This window comes from Phyllostomus discolor, chromosome 8 (genome assembly GCF_004126475.2).
Source record: "Phyllostomus discolor isolate MPI-MPIP mPhyDis1 chromosome 8, mPhyDis1.pri.v3, whole genome shotgun sequence".
In the NCBI taxonomy this organism is placed as follows: Eukaryota; Metazoa; Chordata; class Mammalia; order Chiroptera; family Phyllostomidae; genus Phyllostomus; species Phyllostomus discolor.
Window position 1 is genome coordinate 41,344,506 of NC_040910.2, and position 19,087 is coordinate 41,363,592.

Consider the following 19,087-nt stretch of genomic DNA (forward strand, 5'->3'; position numbering starts at 1 on the left):
GACCTCTCCAACCAACTCTCCTGTGAGGCTGAGAGTTTCTCTTGCTGACTCAACTCCCATAGGTTTTTTTGGTCAGAGGTTTTGAGGCTTTATTTCTCTGTGCTAGGACCCTGGGTTGCACAGCCTATCTTGCTCCCTGGTTGTTTCTCCCAGTTTACCTGCATGCAAATGTGGGACCACCTGCTCTGCCAGCTACCACCTCATCTCGTCTGCCAGTAGCTGCCTTGCTGAGAGTCCTCTCTGCCCCAGCTGCCCATCTCCACCCCTCCTACGGGTCTGGATAATGTTTCTTCTTTAACTCCTCATCGAACTTCCATACAGTTCAATTTTCTGACAGTTTGGCTGTTTTTTGTTTTTAAATTTGTTGTTGTCCTTTTGGTTGTGTGAGGAAGCACAGAGTATCTATCTACACCTCCATCTTGGCTGGAAGTGCTACTTTACAGTGTTGACATGATAATGTAATTAAATTTTGTTAGCTATGTGTGATAACAGAGATTTTTTTCTAAACCCTTACCCAGTGATTTGAGAGAGAGAGAGAGAGAGAGAGAGAGAGAGAGAGCAAGAGAGAGAGAGAAGCATTGATCAGTTGCATCCTGTGTGCACCCTGGCTGGGGGTTGAACCTGCAGACTTTTGGCATGCAGGATGACACTCCAATGCCCCGAGCCACTCGGCCAGGGCAGGAGATGCTTGTTTCTATGGGTCAGGCTGTGAAGAGGCCCTCAGCTTGGGGCTTGTTCCTTTGGGGGTAGGTGGCAGGAAGCTCATTTATTATCAGCTGCAATAAAACAAGCAGATAAGAGACGGGAGGTAGATGTTGGTCACAAAGGAAAAAAGAACAGGTGGGTGGGGAGGAGAGAGAGGGAGAGTGAGACCATAGAGGACCACCAGCCGGACCAACCTCTCTTCACTGTGGAGAAAGGAGAAAATTGGGAGTTTTGCCACACTGTCCTCATGAGTGGCAGCAACTCAGCAAAAAGGTCTCTGGTGCCCTCATAGCAATTGAGCAACTCTGGCTCCGCCCCCTCCCTGCTCTGCTTTATTGGAAAACCCAATGATACAGAAAGGGCTCTCCTCTGTGAGGGAGAGACACCGCACGATGTGGACCTTCAGCCTGCTCCTCTTCTGGGGTGAGTGTGAGTCAGTGTCTGCAGAGCTCCGAAGGTGTTCCAGGGGAGGCTCCACCACAGCCTGGTCCCACAGGGAGCCCTGGTGAACGCGCTGCACCAGGAAGGTGACCTGCTCAGAGGAAAGGGGTCCAGGCTGTACCCCTGCCCCTGTCAGCCATTGCTTCTAGATCAGTGAAACCGCTGGGGGATGGCTGTGCCCACCCGGTGAGGTGGGTGCGGGGTGGGGCAAGGAGTGGCTACCAGCTCAGCCCTCCCGACCTGGCGGAGCAGAAAGAACTCTCGAGCTGATATAGGTAGCTCTCCAGGAAGAGGCTGCATTTCCCTCGTCACACACCCACTCCTGCTTTCATCACTTGCTGTGGAATCATTGGCACTTAGGGAAATATGAGGACTGGCTGGGTGATAGGGTGGGTCCTGGCCGGATCTCAGAAGCATCTAATGACTTCTCTTCTCTTTGCAGGTTGGCAGCACTGCTCAACACAGGCGGACTTCGGTAAGAGACACCTCCTGACGGAAGGCAGTTGGCCCTTGGGCAGGTGCCTCCGCCTCTCCGTTTTGCCATCTGATTAACGGGTATTGTGATGGCCCCATGTAATGGGACAGTTGTCAGGATTCAACGCTCCTATGTGGCGTTGATAAGAGGAGGGCTCTGGAGTCACACTTCCTGGGTTGGAATCTCGGTTTGGGTGCTCACTGCCATGGGGACCTCCGGTATTTGAGTGAATTCCAGGGACTTCAATTTCCAGGCCAGTGAAGTCAGAGGAGCTAATCCCACAGGGTTTTGATGAGGATGGAAGAAGGTAAGGTAGAGGCAGTGCTGAGAGTTGTGCTTGGAATGCAGTTAAGTGCTCAATTAAATTAGCCCCTCCTCCCCTCCTCTTGACTCTCCTTCTCCTTCTCCCCCCCCACCTTTCTTCTCCTTCTCAGATAAATATAAATTATCTGGTTCTTATCAGCTGGGCTGCCGACGAACCAAAGTTGTTAGCCAGTGAGGGGGCACAGCCAGGATCACGACCAGTCTCCTGGATTCCTTCCCAGCATTAGTTCATTCCACTGTGCTCTTGTCTTGCATTCTGACCTGTGGTGTGACCTGGAGCAGCTTGAAATGCCCCTGGGCATCCCTTCCCACGTCTGTAAAATGTAGTCAATAGTGCGTACCAATAGTGGGTTGACTGACCCTCCTGACTTGCCCCAGACTGTGGGGGTGGGGTTGGGGGTGGGGCGGGAACCCCAGATGCTGGACTTTGAGTGCCAACACCAGGAAAGTCCTGGGAAAACCAGGATGGGTTGGCCACTTGACCTTGAAGTGCTGCTGTGGGGGCTGTAGAAAAGACGTGGTGGGGACCTATGAAATGGAAGTTGTAGTTATATGATAATACTCTCTTTGCCTCTCTGGGCCTGTTTTTTTTTTTTTTTTTGCTTTGGTTAATTGAGTGGCCCCTGTGAAGTTGTTTTGCTCATGACTGAGCATCACATATGTCTCAGATATAAGACTGAAGTGGCCTTTGGCCTGGTCTCCAGGCCAAAGCGGCTAGATGGCACCTGTGAGCACCGGAATTGGTCTTGTTGCTCCTTTACCCAGAGCCCTCAGGGGTCCCACCTCCCTCAGGGTAGAAGCTGAAGTCCGTTCTGCGGCCCACAAGACCCTGAATGGCCTGCCAGTCCCCTCTCCACCGTCATTTCTCCCTCTATGTCCCTGAGTCACTCTGTCTCAGCCACACAGGCCTCCTTGCTGTTCCTCCAATATGCCAGGCACAGTCCTGCCCCAGGACCTTTGCACATGCTGGGCCTTTTGCCTGGAATGCTCTTGCCCCATTTAGACAAATGGCTCCCTCCATCACCTTCATTATGTTTCAGCTCATGAGCTGTCTTCATAGTGACTACTCTATTTTTGATACTATATCCCTCACCCTCACCTCTTCAGATTGTCAGCTCTGTGAAGGCTGCTACTTTTGTATGTCTTGTTCCATTGCTGAATCTACCATGCCTAGAAGAGTCCTGGCATGTAGTAAGTGTTTGTATTAGGATTCTCCAGAGAAACAGAACAGATAGGATGGATACCTGTATATCTCTATGTATGTATTCATATGTGTAGGGGTATATTATAAGGAGTTGGTTCACGTAATTACAGAGGCTGGTGAATCCCAAGATCCATAGGGTGAGGTGCAAAGGTCTTGAGACAGGAAAGGACTTGGGGAACTGAGCGAAGGTGAGCATTGCTGATGGGACAGGTGCTGGAGAGGTTGACAGGTGCTCAGGCACAGGGGACGGGGCTGTCGTTCTGGTTGGGGGACTTGAGCTGTGGCAGATAGAGCTAAAGGAAGAAAGCACTGGGAAGCTTAGAGTGGGGAGACCGCAAATGGTGATGTGCCGGAAGTCTGCAAAGAGAAAGGTTGGCTCTGCTGATGAAAGAGGAAGCTGGAAAGGAGAAGAAAGATACCATCTGAGTTCAGGGAAGGGAAACAAACAAGACAGTGGTAGGAGCCAGAAAAGCCTGGCGCTCAAGGACCTGATGCTGCTGATTTAATTCATCCATTATGCTTTCGTGGCTGTTTCCCCACGGTACCCTGTCCCACCAGCTGATGTTGGCAATACCGTTGGCTCCTCCTCTCTCTCACTCCCCTTCCGTCCATTGGCAAATCCTGTTGTCGTAACCTTCAGAATGAGTCCAGAATCTCATGCTTTCCGCTGCACTCCCCTGGGTAGGCCCCACCGTCATCACTCCCCTGGACAGGTGCAGACCCCTCCTGCCTCGCCATCCTGCCCCGGCCCTCGGCAGCACCTCTTTCCCACCAGTGGCCCGAGATCACGTGAAACCTGAGTCGTGCTGGGCCCTCCTCTGCACTAAACCCTCCCATGGCTCCCCCCTCTCTCTGATAAAAACTTGCAGCCTTGCAACGGTCTAGCAGTTCCTACGTGACCTGGCGTGTCACCTCCCCTGATGCTTCCCTCGCCCACTGGGCTCCAACCACATCCCCTCCTCGTAATTCCAGGAAATCACCAGGCACCATCCTGCCTCAACGCCTCTGCCTTTGCTGTTTCCTTGGCCTTAAGTAACTCGCGAGCTCGTGCTCTCACCTCGCTCAGGCTTTGCTCAGTGTGATCTTGTCGGTCAGGTCTTTGTGTCTGGGCAATGGCTGTGTCCCAGGCACTGTTCTCTGCACTCAGGACACAGCAATACATAAGACCAACACAAATTGCTGCCTTCTGGGAGCCCACAGCCCAACCAATTCTGATCATTTTTCTATAGAAGTACCTTAGAAATTGCATGGAAATTTACTCCATTTCAAGTGAGACCTTCCTCCTCTTGTGCAGCAACAGCAAACATCATGCACTTGGGGTTTGGCTGCTTGCCTGCTGTGCATCCCAGGGCCAGTCTTTCAATCTCTCTGAGCCTGTTTTCCACATCCGTACAAAGAATGGGAACTGTGTCAGTTCGCTATTGCTGCTGTAGCACAGGACTGCAAACTTGGTGGCTTAAAGCACCAGAAACGTTATCTCACAGTTCTGGAGATCAGAAGTCCAAAATGAGTCTCTGTGGGCTGAGAGTGTCGGTGGGGCTGCCTTCCCTTCTGGGGGTCCCAGGGGAGAATCTCTCACCTTTTCCAGCTGCTAGAGGTCACCTGTATCCCTGGGCTCATGTCCCCTTCCTCTGTCTTTGCAGCCAGCGATGGCTGGCCAAGCCTTCCTCTCATCACGTCACTTTGACTCTGCCGCCCTCGTCTTCATCTTTCACTCATAAAGACACTGTGATTCCATTGGCTCCTTCTCAATAACCCAGGATGACCTGCCCATCCCAAGGTCAGCTGGTCAGCAATCTGCATTCCATGTGTGACCTTAACTCCCCCTTTTTGTGCAGCGAACACAGCCACCTGGTCCAGGGACCGGGATGTGCTCACCTGTGCAGGAGCCAGTGTTCTGCTGATTACAGGACTGATGGTGTCAAATGGGTGTCTTCCTTAGCACCTGGTGCCTGCCCCTACCTGTGGCTTTGTCCAAAGGGAACAGCACATGCAAAGGCCCTGTGGCAGAGAGGCTAGAAGCAGAGACTGACATGAGATGGGGCTTAAAGACGTGTTGGTGTGTGGTCCCTGGGGGCTTTTTGGTCATGTTAAATAATTTGGATTTTAATTCTGACTGCAACAGCCAGGGTTATAGGGAGGGGTGGGGTGTTGTGGTCAGATTTGCACACAGAGATGACTGCAGGGAATAGTGGGGAATGTAGGACTGCCTGGACAATCCAGAGGAAGATAGCTGTGCATATTTACTGAGCATAGCTGTGGAGATGGGGAGAAGCAGGTAGATGTAGAATGATACTTGAGAGGGAGAACCAGTGGAGAAGGGACTCACTCACTGGATGTGAGGGTGGGGGTGAAACAGGGAAACTGAGGTACAGAGAGGTGAATCACTTGTCCCAGGGCTGGGTTGGCTGGGGTGTATCTCAGGCCCCTCCCAGACCTGCTGAGTCAACATCTGACATCCCAAGCGCTCCTGGGGATCCCAGGCAGGGCAGAGGCTGCTGATCTGCAGAACACATTTCAGCAGCAAGGGTCAGTGCACCTCACACTTTCACAGGCCCACAGATCACCTGAGGATCTTGTTAAAAATGCAGATTCTGATTCAGCAGATCTGGGGCAGGGCCTGAGACTTTGCTTCCATCAAACTTCCTGCCAGTGCCACTGACCCACAGACCACACTTTGAGAAGGAAGGGTTACAGGCCTTCGGGTCCTAACGAGCCAGGTCGTCGTACCAGTTTCCCAGGGCTGTCACAACAGAGCAGAGGTTCATTGTCTCACAGTTCTGGAGGCCAGACGTCCCAAATCCAGGTGTGTGCTTCTTCTGATGGCTCCAGCAGGAACATCTGTTCACTCCCCTCTCCCGGCTTCTGGTGCTGCCAGTGGTCCTTGGCTTGTAGATGCATCACTCCAATCTCTGCCTCCGTCGTCACAGGGTCTGCTCTCTCTGTCTCTGCAGTTCCCTCCACTTCTTAAAGGACATCGATTGTGTCAGATTAAGGGGCCATCCCTACTTCAGTATGATCTCATCTTAACTTACATCTTAATGACATCTGCAAAGACCCTATTTCCAAATAAGGTCACATTCTCAGGGACCGAGGTTTAGGACTTCAGTGTGTCCTTTCAGGGGAGACAATTCAACCCACAACAGTAACCTTCATGGTCTCACGCTGGTTTTCCTTGCAGCCCCACTCTGGTGCTCTAACCCAAGCTCTTCCTTCCACGCTGTCTAGATGTGAATGAGTGTGGGGACACCACCACGTGCCCAGCTTATGCCACCTGCACCAACACTGTGGGAAGTTACTACTGCACTTGTAAACGGGGCTTCCTGTCCAGCAACGGACTGAGGCAGTTCAGAGGCCCAGGAGTGGAATGCCAAGGTGAGTCCACACATCCTCCAGCGTTCAGCAGAAAACTAGGTGGAAGCTGGCTGATGTAGGTACTTCGTTTCTTTTCCCTACACATTGTCCTCTCCCGCCTTCCTCTTGTCCGTCCGTCCTTCCTTCCTTCCTTCCTTCTCCCCATCTTCTCTTCCTTCTTTTATCTTTCTCTTTTTTCTATCTTAAAAATGATTCCTAGTCACTAAAATTTCCAATGATTAGAGATTAGCATTATAATGAAAACAGAAATAAAGATCATGCTATTTATCAATATTCAGAAATGACCACTAATTTTATTCTGAGGTCCTTCTCCTGTCTCTCCATTCAGATAAAAAGATTTTTTTAACATTTATTTAGTGCCAGGCTCCGTAGGAAGGGCTTTAAGTATATTTTACTGTGGGATTGAGTGTAGCAGTGGGATGCTTCTCCACTGGACAGATGGGGAAACTGAGGCTTGAAGAGCTGCAATGACTTGTGTGGGGTCATGTAGCTGAACTAGAATTCAAACCCAGGTCTTTCTGACTTTCATGGTGGTCTCTCAGCCACATTACCTATTTGCCACACTCTAGCTGTGAGGTGTTGAAAAAATGTGTTTAGTCTAAGTCTCAATGTTCCTATCTGTAAAATGGGTGTTTAAGAGCATCTATCTCCAAGGTGGTTGGGAAGATTAAATGCAATAATATTTGCAGTGTGCTAGGCACATACACCATCCCAGGAGCTACTATTAACATAAATAATATAAACTCAAGTAATTCCCAGCATGAGTTAAGTTCTTTGTCTGCTTTTCTTATATTTAGACCCCAATTCTCCCTTTGACAATACAGATGTGCCTGTGCTTTTGAATGAGAGCAGGAGTTCACAGACTTTTTCTGTCAGGGTCCAGACAGTAAATACTCTGGAGGTTGCAGATTGCCTGATCTCTGTCGTGCCTACTTGATACTCCAGCTGCATTGCCAAAGCAGCCATAAATAAGACTTAAGTGGATGGACGTGACTGTGTCCCAATACAACTTTATTTACACAAAAAAACGGAGGGCCGGATTTGACCCACAGTTGGAGTTGGCTGAGTAAGAGAACCCATTCCTCTCATTGTAGCCCCCTGGGAGCCCCAAACACCCTTCTTTGGGTTACAGTTCATGGGCTGTTCGGTGAGCTCAGTAGTGCTGGTGGGCCCTGGTTTTTAAATTTGAGGTGAAAGCAACATTCTTCATCTAGAAAATGATGAGTACTACAGCCAGGGTTTTGTCTGCTTTATGTCTTTGATCCCCAGTACAGTGCCTGATACCTTGTAAGAATTCAATAGAATTTTGTCAAATGAAAGAACATGTTACTTCATTCTTATGTTAACTCCAGATTTATCACCCTATTACTGACAGACACCTAGGTTGTTTCTAACATTTTATTTATTTTAAAGATTTTATTTATTTGTTTTTAGAGAGAGGAAGGGAAGGAAAAAGAGAGGGAGAGAAGCATCAGTGTGTGGCTGTCTCTCACGTGCTCTGTACTGGGGACCTGGTCAGTAACCCAGGCCTGTGCCCTGACTGGGAATCAAACTAGCAACCCTGTGGTTCACAGGTCCATGCTCAGTCCACTGAGCTACACCAGCCAGGGCTGTTTCTAATGTTTTGCAACTTCAAGCAAGGCTGGGATACATACCCTTGTGGTGTTATCTTGGTGGACAGTAGAGCTCCAGATTTCTCTTCAGTGAGAGGTACAATTAGCCCAGAGAGAGCTTAGGAGAGTTGACTCAAAGTTTTATTTGCATGACAGGTGCGTGGTGAGTGTTTATTTAGGGTGGTTTGATGGAGCAGGGATGAAGGAGACTTGGAGTGGGCCACCCCATGGTACCATGACTGCACAATTCTGTAGGCGCTTCAGTGAGTGAGTTTCTAGCGGTGCCTTTGCAGGGTGTTCTTGCCTGGGTGACAGATCACTGCAAACTCAGTGCATAAAACAATAACAATCATGTATTTTGCTCATGAATGAATCTACAGCGTGGGCTGGGTTTGGCGAGGACAGCTTGTCTGTTCCATGCGGTGTCAGTTGGGTCAGTCCTCACGTCTCAGGGAGCTAGAGGACCCACTTTGAACAGGGCCTGCTCACAGGGCTGGCAAACGGGTGCTGGCTGTTGACCGGCTGCTCCACTAAGCTTGTGGGCTGGACGTCTGGGTTCCTCTCCACGTGGGCCACAGTGTCATGGCTGGTCGGGCTTCCTCATGGTATGGTGGCTGAGTTCTGAGAACGAGCACCTCAAGAGAACATGAATGATTTGTGTGACCTGGTGTCGCTCCCCCCACAGCCACAAGTGTGCTCAGGTTCAAGGGAGGGAGCACAGGCCTGCTGCTTGGTGGGAGGAATACCAAATTTACACTGAATGAAGGGCAGAAGGAATGGACGATGTTATGACCATCTTTGGAAAATATGTCTTTTATACAAAATGAGGCAAATTTGTAACTCTGATTCTTTCTCTGTCTAGATGTAAATGAATGTTCTCCAAGCTCCTCACCATGTGGTCCTAACTCAGTCTGCAAAAACCTGCCAGGGAGGTACGAGTGCAGCTGCTTGCCTGGTTTCTCCTCTCCCACTGGAGATCGCTGGGTCCCGGCAAAGCCAGGCCATTTCTCCTGCACAGGTAATGCTCCTGGGCTCTGCGTGGGTCTTTGGCTGACAGCTACCACTGAGTTGGGCACGTGTGTTTCTAACCTCACACAGCCAGTCTTTCGTCTGCCCACTCTCCTCTATGCTCCACAGACATCAATGAATGCCTCGACAGCGGCGTCTGCCCAGAGCATTCTGAGTGTGCCAACTCTTTGGGAAGCTACAGCTGCCACTGCCGAGATGGATTCATCTCTAACAACTCCCGCTGTGAAGGTACGGAGGACCTGCTCTTCTTCATTTACCTACTTAATGAAGAATCACCTCACTTGATGATCTTATGAGATAGGGATGATGAGCCTTATTTTAGGAATGAGAAAAATGAGGCTCAGAGAGGTGAAGTCACTTGCTCAAAACACACAGCTATTGAAGTGGAAGAATTGGGATTTGGACTCCTATTAAGTCCCTACTATGAGTTAAGCAGTGAGGTCAGGAAGTACTTGAGAGTACAGGGAGCTGTGTCCCTAGAGTGATCTTTCAGGGGTCATTGGCCATGTCTAGAGACATTTTTGATCATCACAACAGGTGATGGTGGTGGGGTTGTGTGTGCTACTGCCATCTAGTGGGTAGAGGCAAGAGATGCACGGGACACCTTCCTACAATCAAAATCATCTGAGGGCGGGCAAAAGTGTACTGGCCACCATAATGAGACATTCACTTCAGACTGAAGAATGAAGCAGGTAACTCCATAGACTATAGCAGAATTTGTCATAGGGCTATTTACTTACAGGGAGAGTGGGTCAGAGCAGAACAGACAGTCCAGCCGTCTGTGCAGATTATTCTTGGCTACCAGACCTGTGTTACTGTGCTTTTTTTTTTTTAATTTTATTTTAATCATTGTTCAAGTACAATTTTCTTCCCCCTACTCCCATTCCAGCTCACCCACCCAACCCTCCCCAACTGTGCTTTTTTATAGTATAACCCAGGTGCTAATGATGGGTAAGAGAAGGGACAAAGAATGCAGTAGTGCCCGGGGCCACACCTCCTGCAGGTCTTGTGGTGGATGGGTGCCTGTAATCGATACTATCACCAGTTTGATATTTATCATGGTTGTCCTGTCATTCCAGTCATTACTGACAAAAATATTAATGGTTATATTTTAAGGAACACAGATAATCATCAACTAGAAGGCTTTGATGTGCTTGCTAGAGCATTGAGGGTGGTCACAGCAGGAAAGGAGATTGGGACACAAAGGTGGAGTTGGTTTTGTTCACATCTACATCTACACAAAGATGATCCCATTTCAAATGTCAGTAGTTCTCAGGCAGAGACATTCTGTGCCAGGGAGACCCACACTTCAGAACCTTCTTCTACAAGGTCCCTGAACGAAGATCTGAGGGTTACCCTTGATCCTCCTTCTCCTTGCATATCAAGTCGTGTCTCAAGGAGTTGACCTGCTACATGGTCTTGAGTCTGCCCACTCTTCTCGGTCTTTGGTCTGCGCATCGCAATGGCTGCAGCAGTCTCTCCCCTCCTCCAGTCTTCCTCTTTGACTCCACCCCCACATTGCAGCCAGAATGTTCTCACCAAGAGACAGGGCTCCACCTTTCCGAGTCTGGCGCAGCCCATCTTCCCCATGCTCGTCTGTACAGGGTGGCGGCATCCAGAAAGGCATGGAGTCATCAGACTCATTGTGTCCCCTTGGCTTGGAGCCAGAGATACTTGAGTCATCTCTGGTTTCTCTAGTCCATCTGTGGCAGTCGGCTCTTGTTGACTAACAGATCACCCTGAAAGTCACTGGCTAAAAACCACCACCATCGATTTAACTGTTGATTCCATGCCCTGGCAGTTGAAGTTGGGTGTTGGGGCCAGTTCTTTGGGTTTCAGTTGGGCTTGTTTGTGAGTCTGTGGTCAGCTGGAGGTCAGCTTTGCTGATCTTGGTTGGGCTGTCCACATGTCTGAGGCGATCCATCTCTCTTCCACTTGGTCTTTTATTCTTCATTAGGCCAGTCTAGGGCTTGTTCCTATGAATGAGCAGAAGCAAACAGCCCTCTAGGGGTCTAAGTTTGGAACTGGCACTGTATCACTTTCACTGCATTCTATTGGCCAGTGCAAGTCATAAAGTCAAGGGGCAGGAAACAACTCCCCATCCTAAAGAGACGAGTGGCAGAGCCTTGTTGCATTGCACAGTCTGCTTCCCAGGGTGTGGATAAGGAAGGACTGAAAGACCATCAACATCTCTGTAACTTATGATCATTATGTTTTGAAACTATTCACCACCCTTTGTTTACACACTGTTGCCCAAAATTTATTCTCCCTGGAAGATAGGAAGAAGGGGGAAGACAGGTATCGGGGAGCAGCAGCACTGTGTCCCCAGTTAGGAACATGTACAGTGGATCTCCTGCCTGCAGCCTCCCGTGCCCACTTCCTCACCTGCCTACACCTGGGTTTTTATTTCCACTCAACAGAGGTGGATGAGTGTGCCGATCCCAGAGCTTGCCCGCAGCATGCAACCTGCCACAACAGTTTTGGAAGCTACTCCTGTGTCTGCAACCCAGGATTTGAATCCAGCAGTGGAAACATGAGTTTCCATGGCCCAGGAGGGACGTGTGGAGGTAGGCGAAGGGGCCTCTTGAGGCATCAGGGCCAAGCCTGTCTGCAAAGGCAGCAGTACTGGGGCAGGAATCAGGGTGGATCTCGGCTGAGTTCAAAGCTTCATCTGCAAAGTGAAGCCAATAATCATTCATTTACTCTTTCATTCATTCATGCACTCATTCAACAAATACTTCTGGAGCACTTACTATACTTGAGGCACTGTTCTAGGGATGGTGGATACAGTGGTGAAAAACATAGGCAGAAATATTTGTTCTCCTGTAACTTATAATCTAGTATGGGGGAGACAGATGACAAAGAAAATAAGTGCTTGAATGTATTGTGCCAGGGATAGTTAAAGGCGATGAAGACAAATAAGGCAGGGAAGGCACATAGAGGGTGCTGGAGTGGATTTCTAATCTTAATAGGGCAAAGGCCGCTTCGAGAAGCTGATATTTGAGAAAGATGTGTAGGAATCCAGGGAGTGAGATATTGGGTATCTGGGGAAGGGTGTTCCAGGAGGAGGGAACAGCAGGTACAAAGACCTGGAGGCAGGATCTTAGCCAAGGCGCCAGGCTGTTCCATATGTCACTTCCTTCAGTCTTCCCCATGACCTGGTATTATTGGGGATATTTTATAACCACTTTAAAGACAAGGAAACATAGCCTTCATTGTGGTGGAGCCACTCCCCCAAGGTCCAAGGGACAGAGGTAGGAGAGGCAGTGTCTGAACTGAGCCTAGAGGGGACATCACACCATGCTCCCAGCCACCATGCCACGCTGCCTCCAAGTCAGGCTGTGAACTCTGGCAACTCAGGGGGCACGGCATGGAGCAGACATCGATTCTATCTCCGTATTTCCAGACTGGGACTCGAGACGTCCTGGGAAGCTGTCATCTAAAACTGTCAGTGCTAAATAGAACCTGGATTTTAATCCTTGTTGTGCCTTTCACCAGGTCTGTGATGCTGCACAATTGTGAAGCCTCAGTTTTCTTCCCTAAAACATGGAAATAACATTAATATTCACCTCACAGGGCTGCTCTGAGCATTCGCTGAGCTGATGCAGGTAGAGGGTCTACTTCAGTGCCTGCTGAAAAGAAAGCTCAACATGTTAGTTCATTTTTGTTTTAGGTAACAAATACTCACCTAGTCCTTTTGGGGTGGGTTCTGTTATTTTTCCCACTTGACAGACATCAAGACATGCAGATAAAGTGTCTTGTCTAGTGCATTGGTCAGCTCAGGCTACCGTAACAAAATTCTGCAGGCTGGGGCTTAACCCACAGATGTTACTCCTCACGATTCTGGACACTGGGCGTCTAGGTCAGGGTGCCGGTGTGGGCAGGTTCTGGTGAGGACTGTCTTTCTGGCTTGCAGATGACTGCCTTCTTGCTATGTCCTCACGTGGCAGAGAGAGAAAGGGCCTTGGGCCTCTTCCTCTTCTCATGAAGGCACTAACCTCATTGTGAAGGCCTCACCCCTGCGACCTCAGCTAAACCTAATTGTGTTCCAAAGGGTCATGTCCAAATACCATCCCACTGAGGGTTAGTGCTTCAATGTACAAATTTAGGGGGATATAATTCAGTCCATAGTGCCCAGTAACACACAGCTTGTGAGGGACAGAGCCAGGTTTTGAACCCAAGACGTCCATGCCCTCCAGCCCTTCATTCTGATGTATCTGAGTTGTTATTATTATTAAAGACAGTGATTTCTTGGAGAGGGATTGACATTCACCAGGGAAAGAAGGGAGTAAATGAGTTTGAGGCCAAGGGGTTGGGCACAGGTGAGAGCAAGGAGCCTTCATGAACCTGCGGGGCATCAGTGAATCTGGATCACGAGTTATGCAGGATTAGGAGCAGAAGATGAGGGAGGTGAGCTGAGCTGAAGCAGACTCTCAGGGTCTCGCATGTTCTAATGTGGTTTGGATTTGACCCTGAGCCTTGGGGAGCTTCTTCAGTGCGTGTGGGTCACAGACATGCCCCTCGATGCTTCCTCTCCACAGCAATGAAAGTGCATGTAAGAAGGTGAGACAGGGGGTCAGGGAAACCCCTGGGCTTTTGTCCCTGGTGGGCTGTGCACTGCTGTTACCACCTAAGCCTCCTTCATCCTTATGACTTAGACCAATTTTCTGCTTAGATGTGGATGAATGTTCCAGAAATGTGACTCTTTGCGGTCCCAGTACTGTCTGCACCAACATCCCAGGAGAATACAGTTGCTCCTGCCTTCCTGGGTTCATTTCGCTTGAAGTTTGGACCCCCGAGCACCCGGAGGCTTTCCACTGTGCAGGTAATTCTCCCAGCCATGGGAGGGCTTCTCAATGCATGTCAAATGACCCTGAAACATAAAACAGCCACCTTTTGCTCTTGCTCATGATTTTACAGGTTGACCACGGGGGTTTTCTGGGGCACCAGGGGGGCTGGCAGGCCTGAAATGGCCTTGTTTATGTGGCTGGTAGTTGGTGCTGGTCTCTGCCTGGGACCCCAAATTTTCACTGGGGGAGTTTCCACATGTCTCGTCAGACTTCCTCATAGCTGGACAGCTGGTCTCCAAGAAGAAAAGTTTAAAGAGGCAGAAAGCAGAAATGCCAGTCTTCATAGGCCCATGCTTGGCAATCTTCTTCCACATTCTACTGGCCGTAGTCACAGGGCCCATGTAGATTTGGAGGAAGGAGAAATGAGCTTCCCATCTTTCTGGGAAAGTGTGTGTGCACAGGAAGTGAAAGTATCGACAGAGGCCATCCTCAGAGTCTCTGCTACACTGCAGAACACACTTGTATTCCTCAGCCCCCAGGGGAGATCCGTGCTTCGTTTCATTAGAAATGGCTAGTCCTTCGTACTGACCCGCACTAGCTGCTGACCTCATTAGAGGCAGAACGATAGAGCAAGGCAGTTGAAAGGGATCTTAGAGAGATCACTAACACAGCTCTAATGGCTTCAGGGAAGCTATTCAGAATCCCCATCAAGGGCAAGGAAGCAAAACTGTGGACCTCCACCCCCACTTCAGCCATACCATCATCTCTTTCATTTGTCTTACCTATTCGGGTTTCACTGCACATGGACAAAGGTTTTCTTGGTCAAAAAGTTTGGAAAATCATGTACCTAGCCTAGCCCCATATGTGAAATATGAATTCCATCTCTGCTATTTCTGACAAGAGCTTGCCTAATCTGTGCTTAAATATGTCTGGAAATGGGGAGCTCACTCCTTGGTTAGAGATGTTTTCTGCAACACCAAGAGGAAACCACTTCCCCATGTGTTCCAGCTAGGGGCCATTTTCACATCCTTTGATGACTCCAGGTTAGTCCACATTCATATCCCGAGGGCTTCTTGTCCCAGCGCTCCATGGTAATGCCCAGTGCAACGTATCTGGTACCTCCTCAAGTGACTAGTGGACACTGCCTATTAACTCTTCATGCTCTGTGAGTTGATAGAGAAATATGAAAGGTTTTGTTGCCTCCCTCCTAATTATTTTCTCTAGGGCACTCAATTCCATACACAACCTCTGTGACTCAGAGACCATCAGAGGAAGTGGTGACCTGCATTGCCCCCGTGACCTGACATCACTCTGTACTTGTTAGGCTGAGGTTTCTCAACCCTTGCACTACTGGCATCTTGGACTTGATAGTTCTTGGTTTTGGGGAGCTGTCCTGTACATGGTAGGATGTTTGGCAGGGCCTTTGGCCTCTACCTACCAGATCTCCATAGCACCCCTCCCCCAGTTGTGACAATCAAGTGTCTCCAGAATTGCCCAATGTTCCCTGGGGAGGCACAGTGCCCCCAGCTGAGAGCAAGAAGCTCAACACATTAGCAGTTTTTACTCTCATAACAATCCAATGTGGCTACACCGGGCTAATGGGCAGCGTCCTCCACAAGGTGATAATAGGGGTACAACCTCCTTGTGTCTCTTGGTTCTTCTATCCCTCAAAACCTTGGAATCCCTGGTCCTGGCTATTAGCAGGTCAAGAGAGAGAAGGAACACCCTCTTCTTGGCCATGCTGGCCCAGAAGTGACAAATGTCACGGGCTTTCACATTACATAAGTGAAAACTAGTCACATTGATACCAAATCCAGGTTCGGCTGCCTACCACTTGAAAGCGAATAAACGAGAGACGAGGGCTGGTGAAAGGAAAGCAGGTGGCAGCCTGAGAAGATGGTGGACTAACGTCACAAAGACCATCTTAACAACTGGACGCAGGCTGGTGTTTTTATAAGGAGGGACGAGGAAGAAAAACAAAGGAACAAAGGAATTGGAGGGAAGGGTTGCAAGTTCTGTCTTGTGGGGACCGTGTGCACATCAGCACTTCTGTTCAGGTAACTGGTTGAGCTGGAATGTCTGGAGGTTGGAGTCTGCTGATTTTGAAGTTAGTTCCTAGAATTCTTAAGCAAACAGGCTGTTTACCTGCACTTAACATATTAGTTGACAAGTCATCCTTTACAGAAACAATGTAAAGAATGGTGGGGTGGGTTACAGCAGGGCTAACCTAGTGCAGAGGGTTCTGGGAAGTGAGTCCTGTGCTTCAGAAGGGGAAGCAGGACTTTTGCTGGCTCTTTGGCCAGCTTTGCCTCACGCCCACCCATTGTCTACCACACAGACATTGATGAGTGCCTGGATATGTGCCCTTTCAATTCAACGTGCACCAATACCCTGGGGAGCTACTTCTGTACCTGTCACCCTGGCTTTGCACCAAGCAGTGGACAGCTGAACTTCACAGAGCAAGAGGTGGAGTGTATAGGTAAATGGATGATTGTCTGACATCCCTGGAAAAAGTATCTCCTTGTTCCTTCGGTTGTTTGATGGTCTCGAGTTCTTTGCAGATATTGATGAGTGTGTCCAAGATCCATCACCATGTGGCCCCAGTTCTGTCTGCACCAATGCCCTGGGCTCCTACAGCTGTGGCTGCAGTGTGGGCTTTCGTCCCAACCCAGAAGGCTCATGGGAATATGGCAACTTCAGCTGCAAACGTAATTATCTCTTTGTGTGTCTTGGCAATGGAATCTGTGTCTTGCTTACTCTGCCCAACCTCTAGATCCTTTTCTTACTTTTACCTCATCCACATGTTCTTTATTTCTTCATTCATTCATTCATTTCCTCATTCAGTTATTTTAGGAACATCTATTAATTAGTTAATGAGTCAAACAGGCCCCTGCTCTAGGTACTGAGAACTCATTCCAGGAGGTGATGGGCATGAAACTTGCTCTCATGTAGACTACACTCTAGAGAAGGAAGCAGAGAGCACAGGTATAATCGTGATCACAGTGAGCGTGACCCCTGAAAAATGTTAGCACACTTTGGAGTGACTAGCAAGATATTTAATATGCTCTGGGAAAATGACATTTAAGCTGGAGCTTGAAGGAAGAATAGGAATTATCTAGACGAAGAGTGGAGATTATGTGCAAAGGCCCCGAGTCTGCCACAGAGATGGGCAAAGGGAAATGGCATTAGCTGCGTCTGAGAAGGTGGGCAGAGGTCACATTCTGCAGGACATTGTGAGCTGTGCAAAGAATTTTGGAGCCTTTTTGCCAAGAACAATGGGGAAGCAGAAAGGTTTAAAATTTTTAAGTTATGGATTATTTGAGATGTTAAAATATAGGCAACGTCAATAGAAGCAATGAAGTACAGCAGTCAAATGAATTCACCTGACGCCCTTGCCAACGTAAGAAGTGGAATCTCTTCAATGCCCTTGTGCGTTCTGCATGCTTCTTCCCCATTCCACATCCTGGCTCTGCCCCAGAGGGAACCACTCCGAGCTTTGTGTTTTTAATTACCCTACTTAAAAAAACATTTCTCCCTACCCTGGCCAGGTGGCTCAGTCAGTTGGAGCATCATCTTATACACCAAAAGGTTGTGGGTTCGATTCCTGGTTAGGGCACATACCTACATTTTAGGTTCAATACTGGGTCAGGGCACATATGGGAGGCAACCGATTGATGTTTCTCTCTCACATCAATGTTTCTCTTTCCCCTCTCCCTCTTTCCCTAAAATCAATAAATGTATCCCTGGGCATAGATTAAAAAATAGTAATAAAAAGAAAAAAATTTCTTCCCTTGTATGTATCTCTAAACAATATCTTACTTAGTTTTGCTTAATTTGGAGCTTTCTAAAACATCTCAGAGTCCCTGATGTTGTAGTGTATAGTATGTTTATGCCCACTCTTCTATAATATGGCAATGGATGGATTTTAAATCACAGGTGATGCAATCAGACTTGCCTTCAGTCATACCTTGCTGTGGTTAAGTTTGATTTAGTTGCTTTTGTTCTCTTCCCAGGGGTTCCCTTCAAGTGTAAAGAAGATGTGATACCCAGCAATAAGCATGTCATGCTATGCCAAGAGGGAGCAGCAGTAGAACCTGAACAGGTAAGTATTTTTGAAGGTTCATAGCTGTTGAGGTTTTCCTAGAAGCCAGTTATATAGGGTATGTCTGCACCTTTAACAAAGGTAAAAATAACAGTGTCCTAAAATAGACAGCAGTTTATTTCTTTCTTTGTAAAAGTCTGAATGTAAGCTTCTGAGAGCTGATATGATGGCTCCATAATGCTCTGCCATCATTAACACAAGACTCTCTCACTGTTGCCCAAGATGGTTGCTGCAGCTCCTACCATTACATCTGCATTCCAGCTGGTGGGCAGGGGAGAAGGGGAAGCAAAAGGCACTGGCACAGTATCACTTCTACTTATACCTCATTGGCCAGAAAGTAGTGACATGGTTACACAGTGAAAAGGAAAGCTGAGAAGGGAAGACTTTTGCTTATTTAAAACTTGGTGATTCTTTTACTAAAAGAAGAAATGATGTTGGACTCTCACTGCCAGGGACAGGTTGGGGCTGTATGTGTGTGATATAGGGTGGGTGTTACACAGCCCCAGGCCAGCCAAAAAGGGATGTGGATGTCCTGATTCTCTAATGAGGTGATTGTATTGAGTCAAGTCTTCATGACTGTCTTCAAGAATTGAGGTCACTATTTTAAATATGAACTTGGAAATTATCTTAGGAATTCCCAGGCACTTTGGGCCACTGTTGTTTTTTTAAACTGTAGTAAAACACATGTAAAAGGCTCACTATTTAAACCACTTTAAAGTGTGTAGTTGTTAGATAAAGTGATTTCTGGTTCTTAACATGACCATTGCTGTCTATCGAAGCAAGCTGACCAGCATCACCCCGGGTAGGTGGGAGGGTCTGTTTTGCCTGAAATGAATGTTCTTGCATAGGTGAGAGGGCCCATTAAGTTGTTTTCTGCTTGGGACTAAACAGGGTTTAACCAGCACATGCCTCTGGTTACCAGCCACCCGTGTTCTTGGAGGCTGTAGTATTGAACTCCGTCCCCTTTGAGGGCTGAGATCTGCCATCTTGCTGCCGCCCACAGGTGCTACTTCTGTCCACAAGTTCCCC

At 48.5% G+C, this 19,087-nt stretch overlaps 1 protein-coding gene across 1 annotated transcript in view; it reads left to right on the forward strand.

The window, feature by feature from the left end:
• Nucleotides 1-1,064: 1,064 nt before the first annotated feature.
• Nucleotides 1,065-19,087, forward strand: part of ADGRE1 (adhesion G protein-coupled receptor E1) — a 50,214-nt gene continuing 32,191 nt past the window's right edge. Inside the window, exons 1-10 of the mRNA XM_036032285.1 lie at nucleotides 1,065-1,128; nucleotides 1,589-1,621; nucleotides 6,378-6,524; nucleotides 9,000-9,155; nucleotides 9,275-9,394; nucleotides 11,587-11,733; nucleotides 13,842-13,991; nucleotides 16,295-16,435; nucleotides 16,518-16,664; nucleotides 17,970-18,058. Coding sequence (XP_035888178.1) covers nucleotides 1,098-1,128; nucleotides 1,589-1,621; nucleotides 6,378-6,524; nucleotides 9,000-9,155; nucleotides 9,275-9,394; nucleotides 11,587-11,733; nucleotides 13,842-13,991; nucleotides 16,295-16,435; nucleotides 16,518-16,664; nucleotides 17,970-18,058 — 1,161 coding nt within the window. The 5' untranslated portion in view covers nucleotides 1,065-1,097. The remainder of the gene's footprint in view (nucleotides 1,129-1,588; nucleotides 1,622-6,377; nucleotides 6,525-8,999; nucleotides 9,156-9,274; nucleotides 9,395-11,586; nucleotides 11,734-13,841; nucleotides 13,992-16,294; nucleotides 16,436-16,517; nucleotides 16,665-17,969; nucleotides 18,059-19,087) is intronic.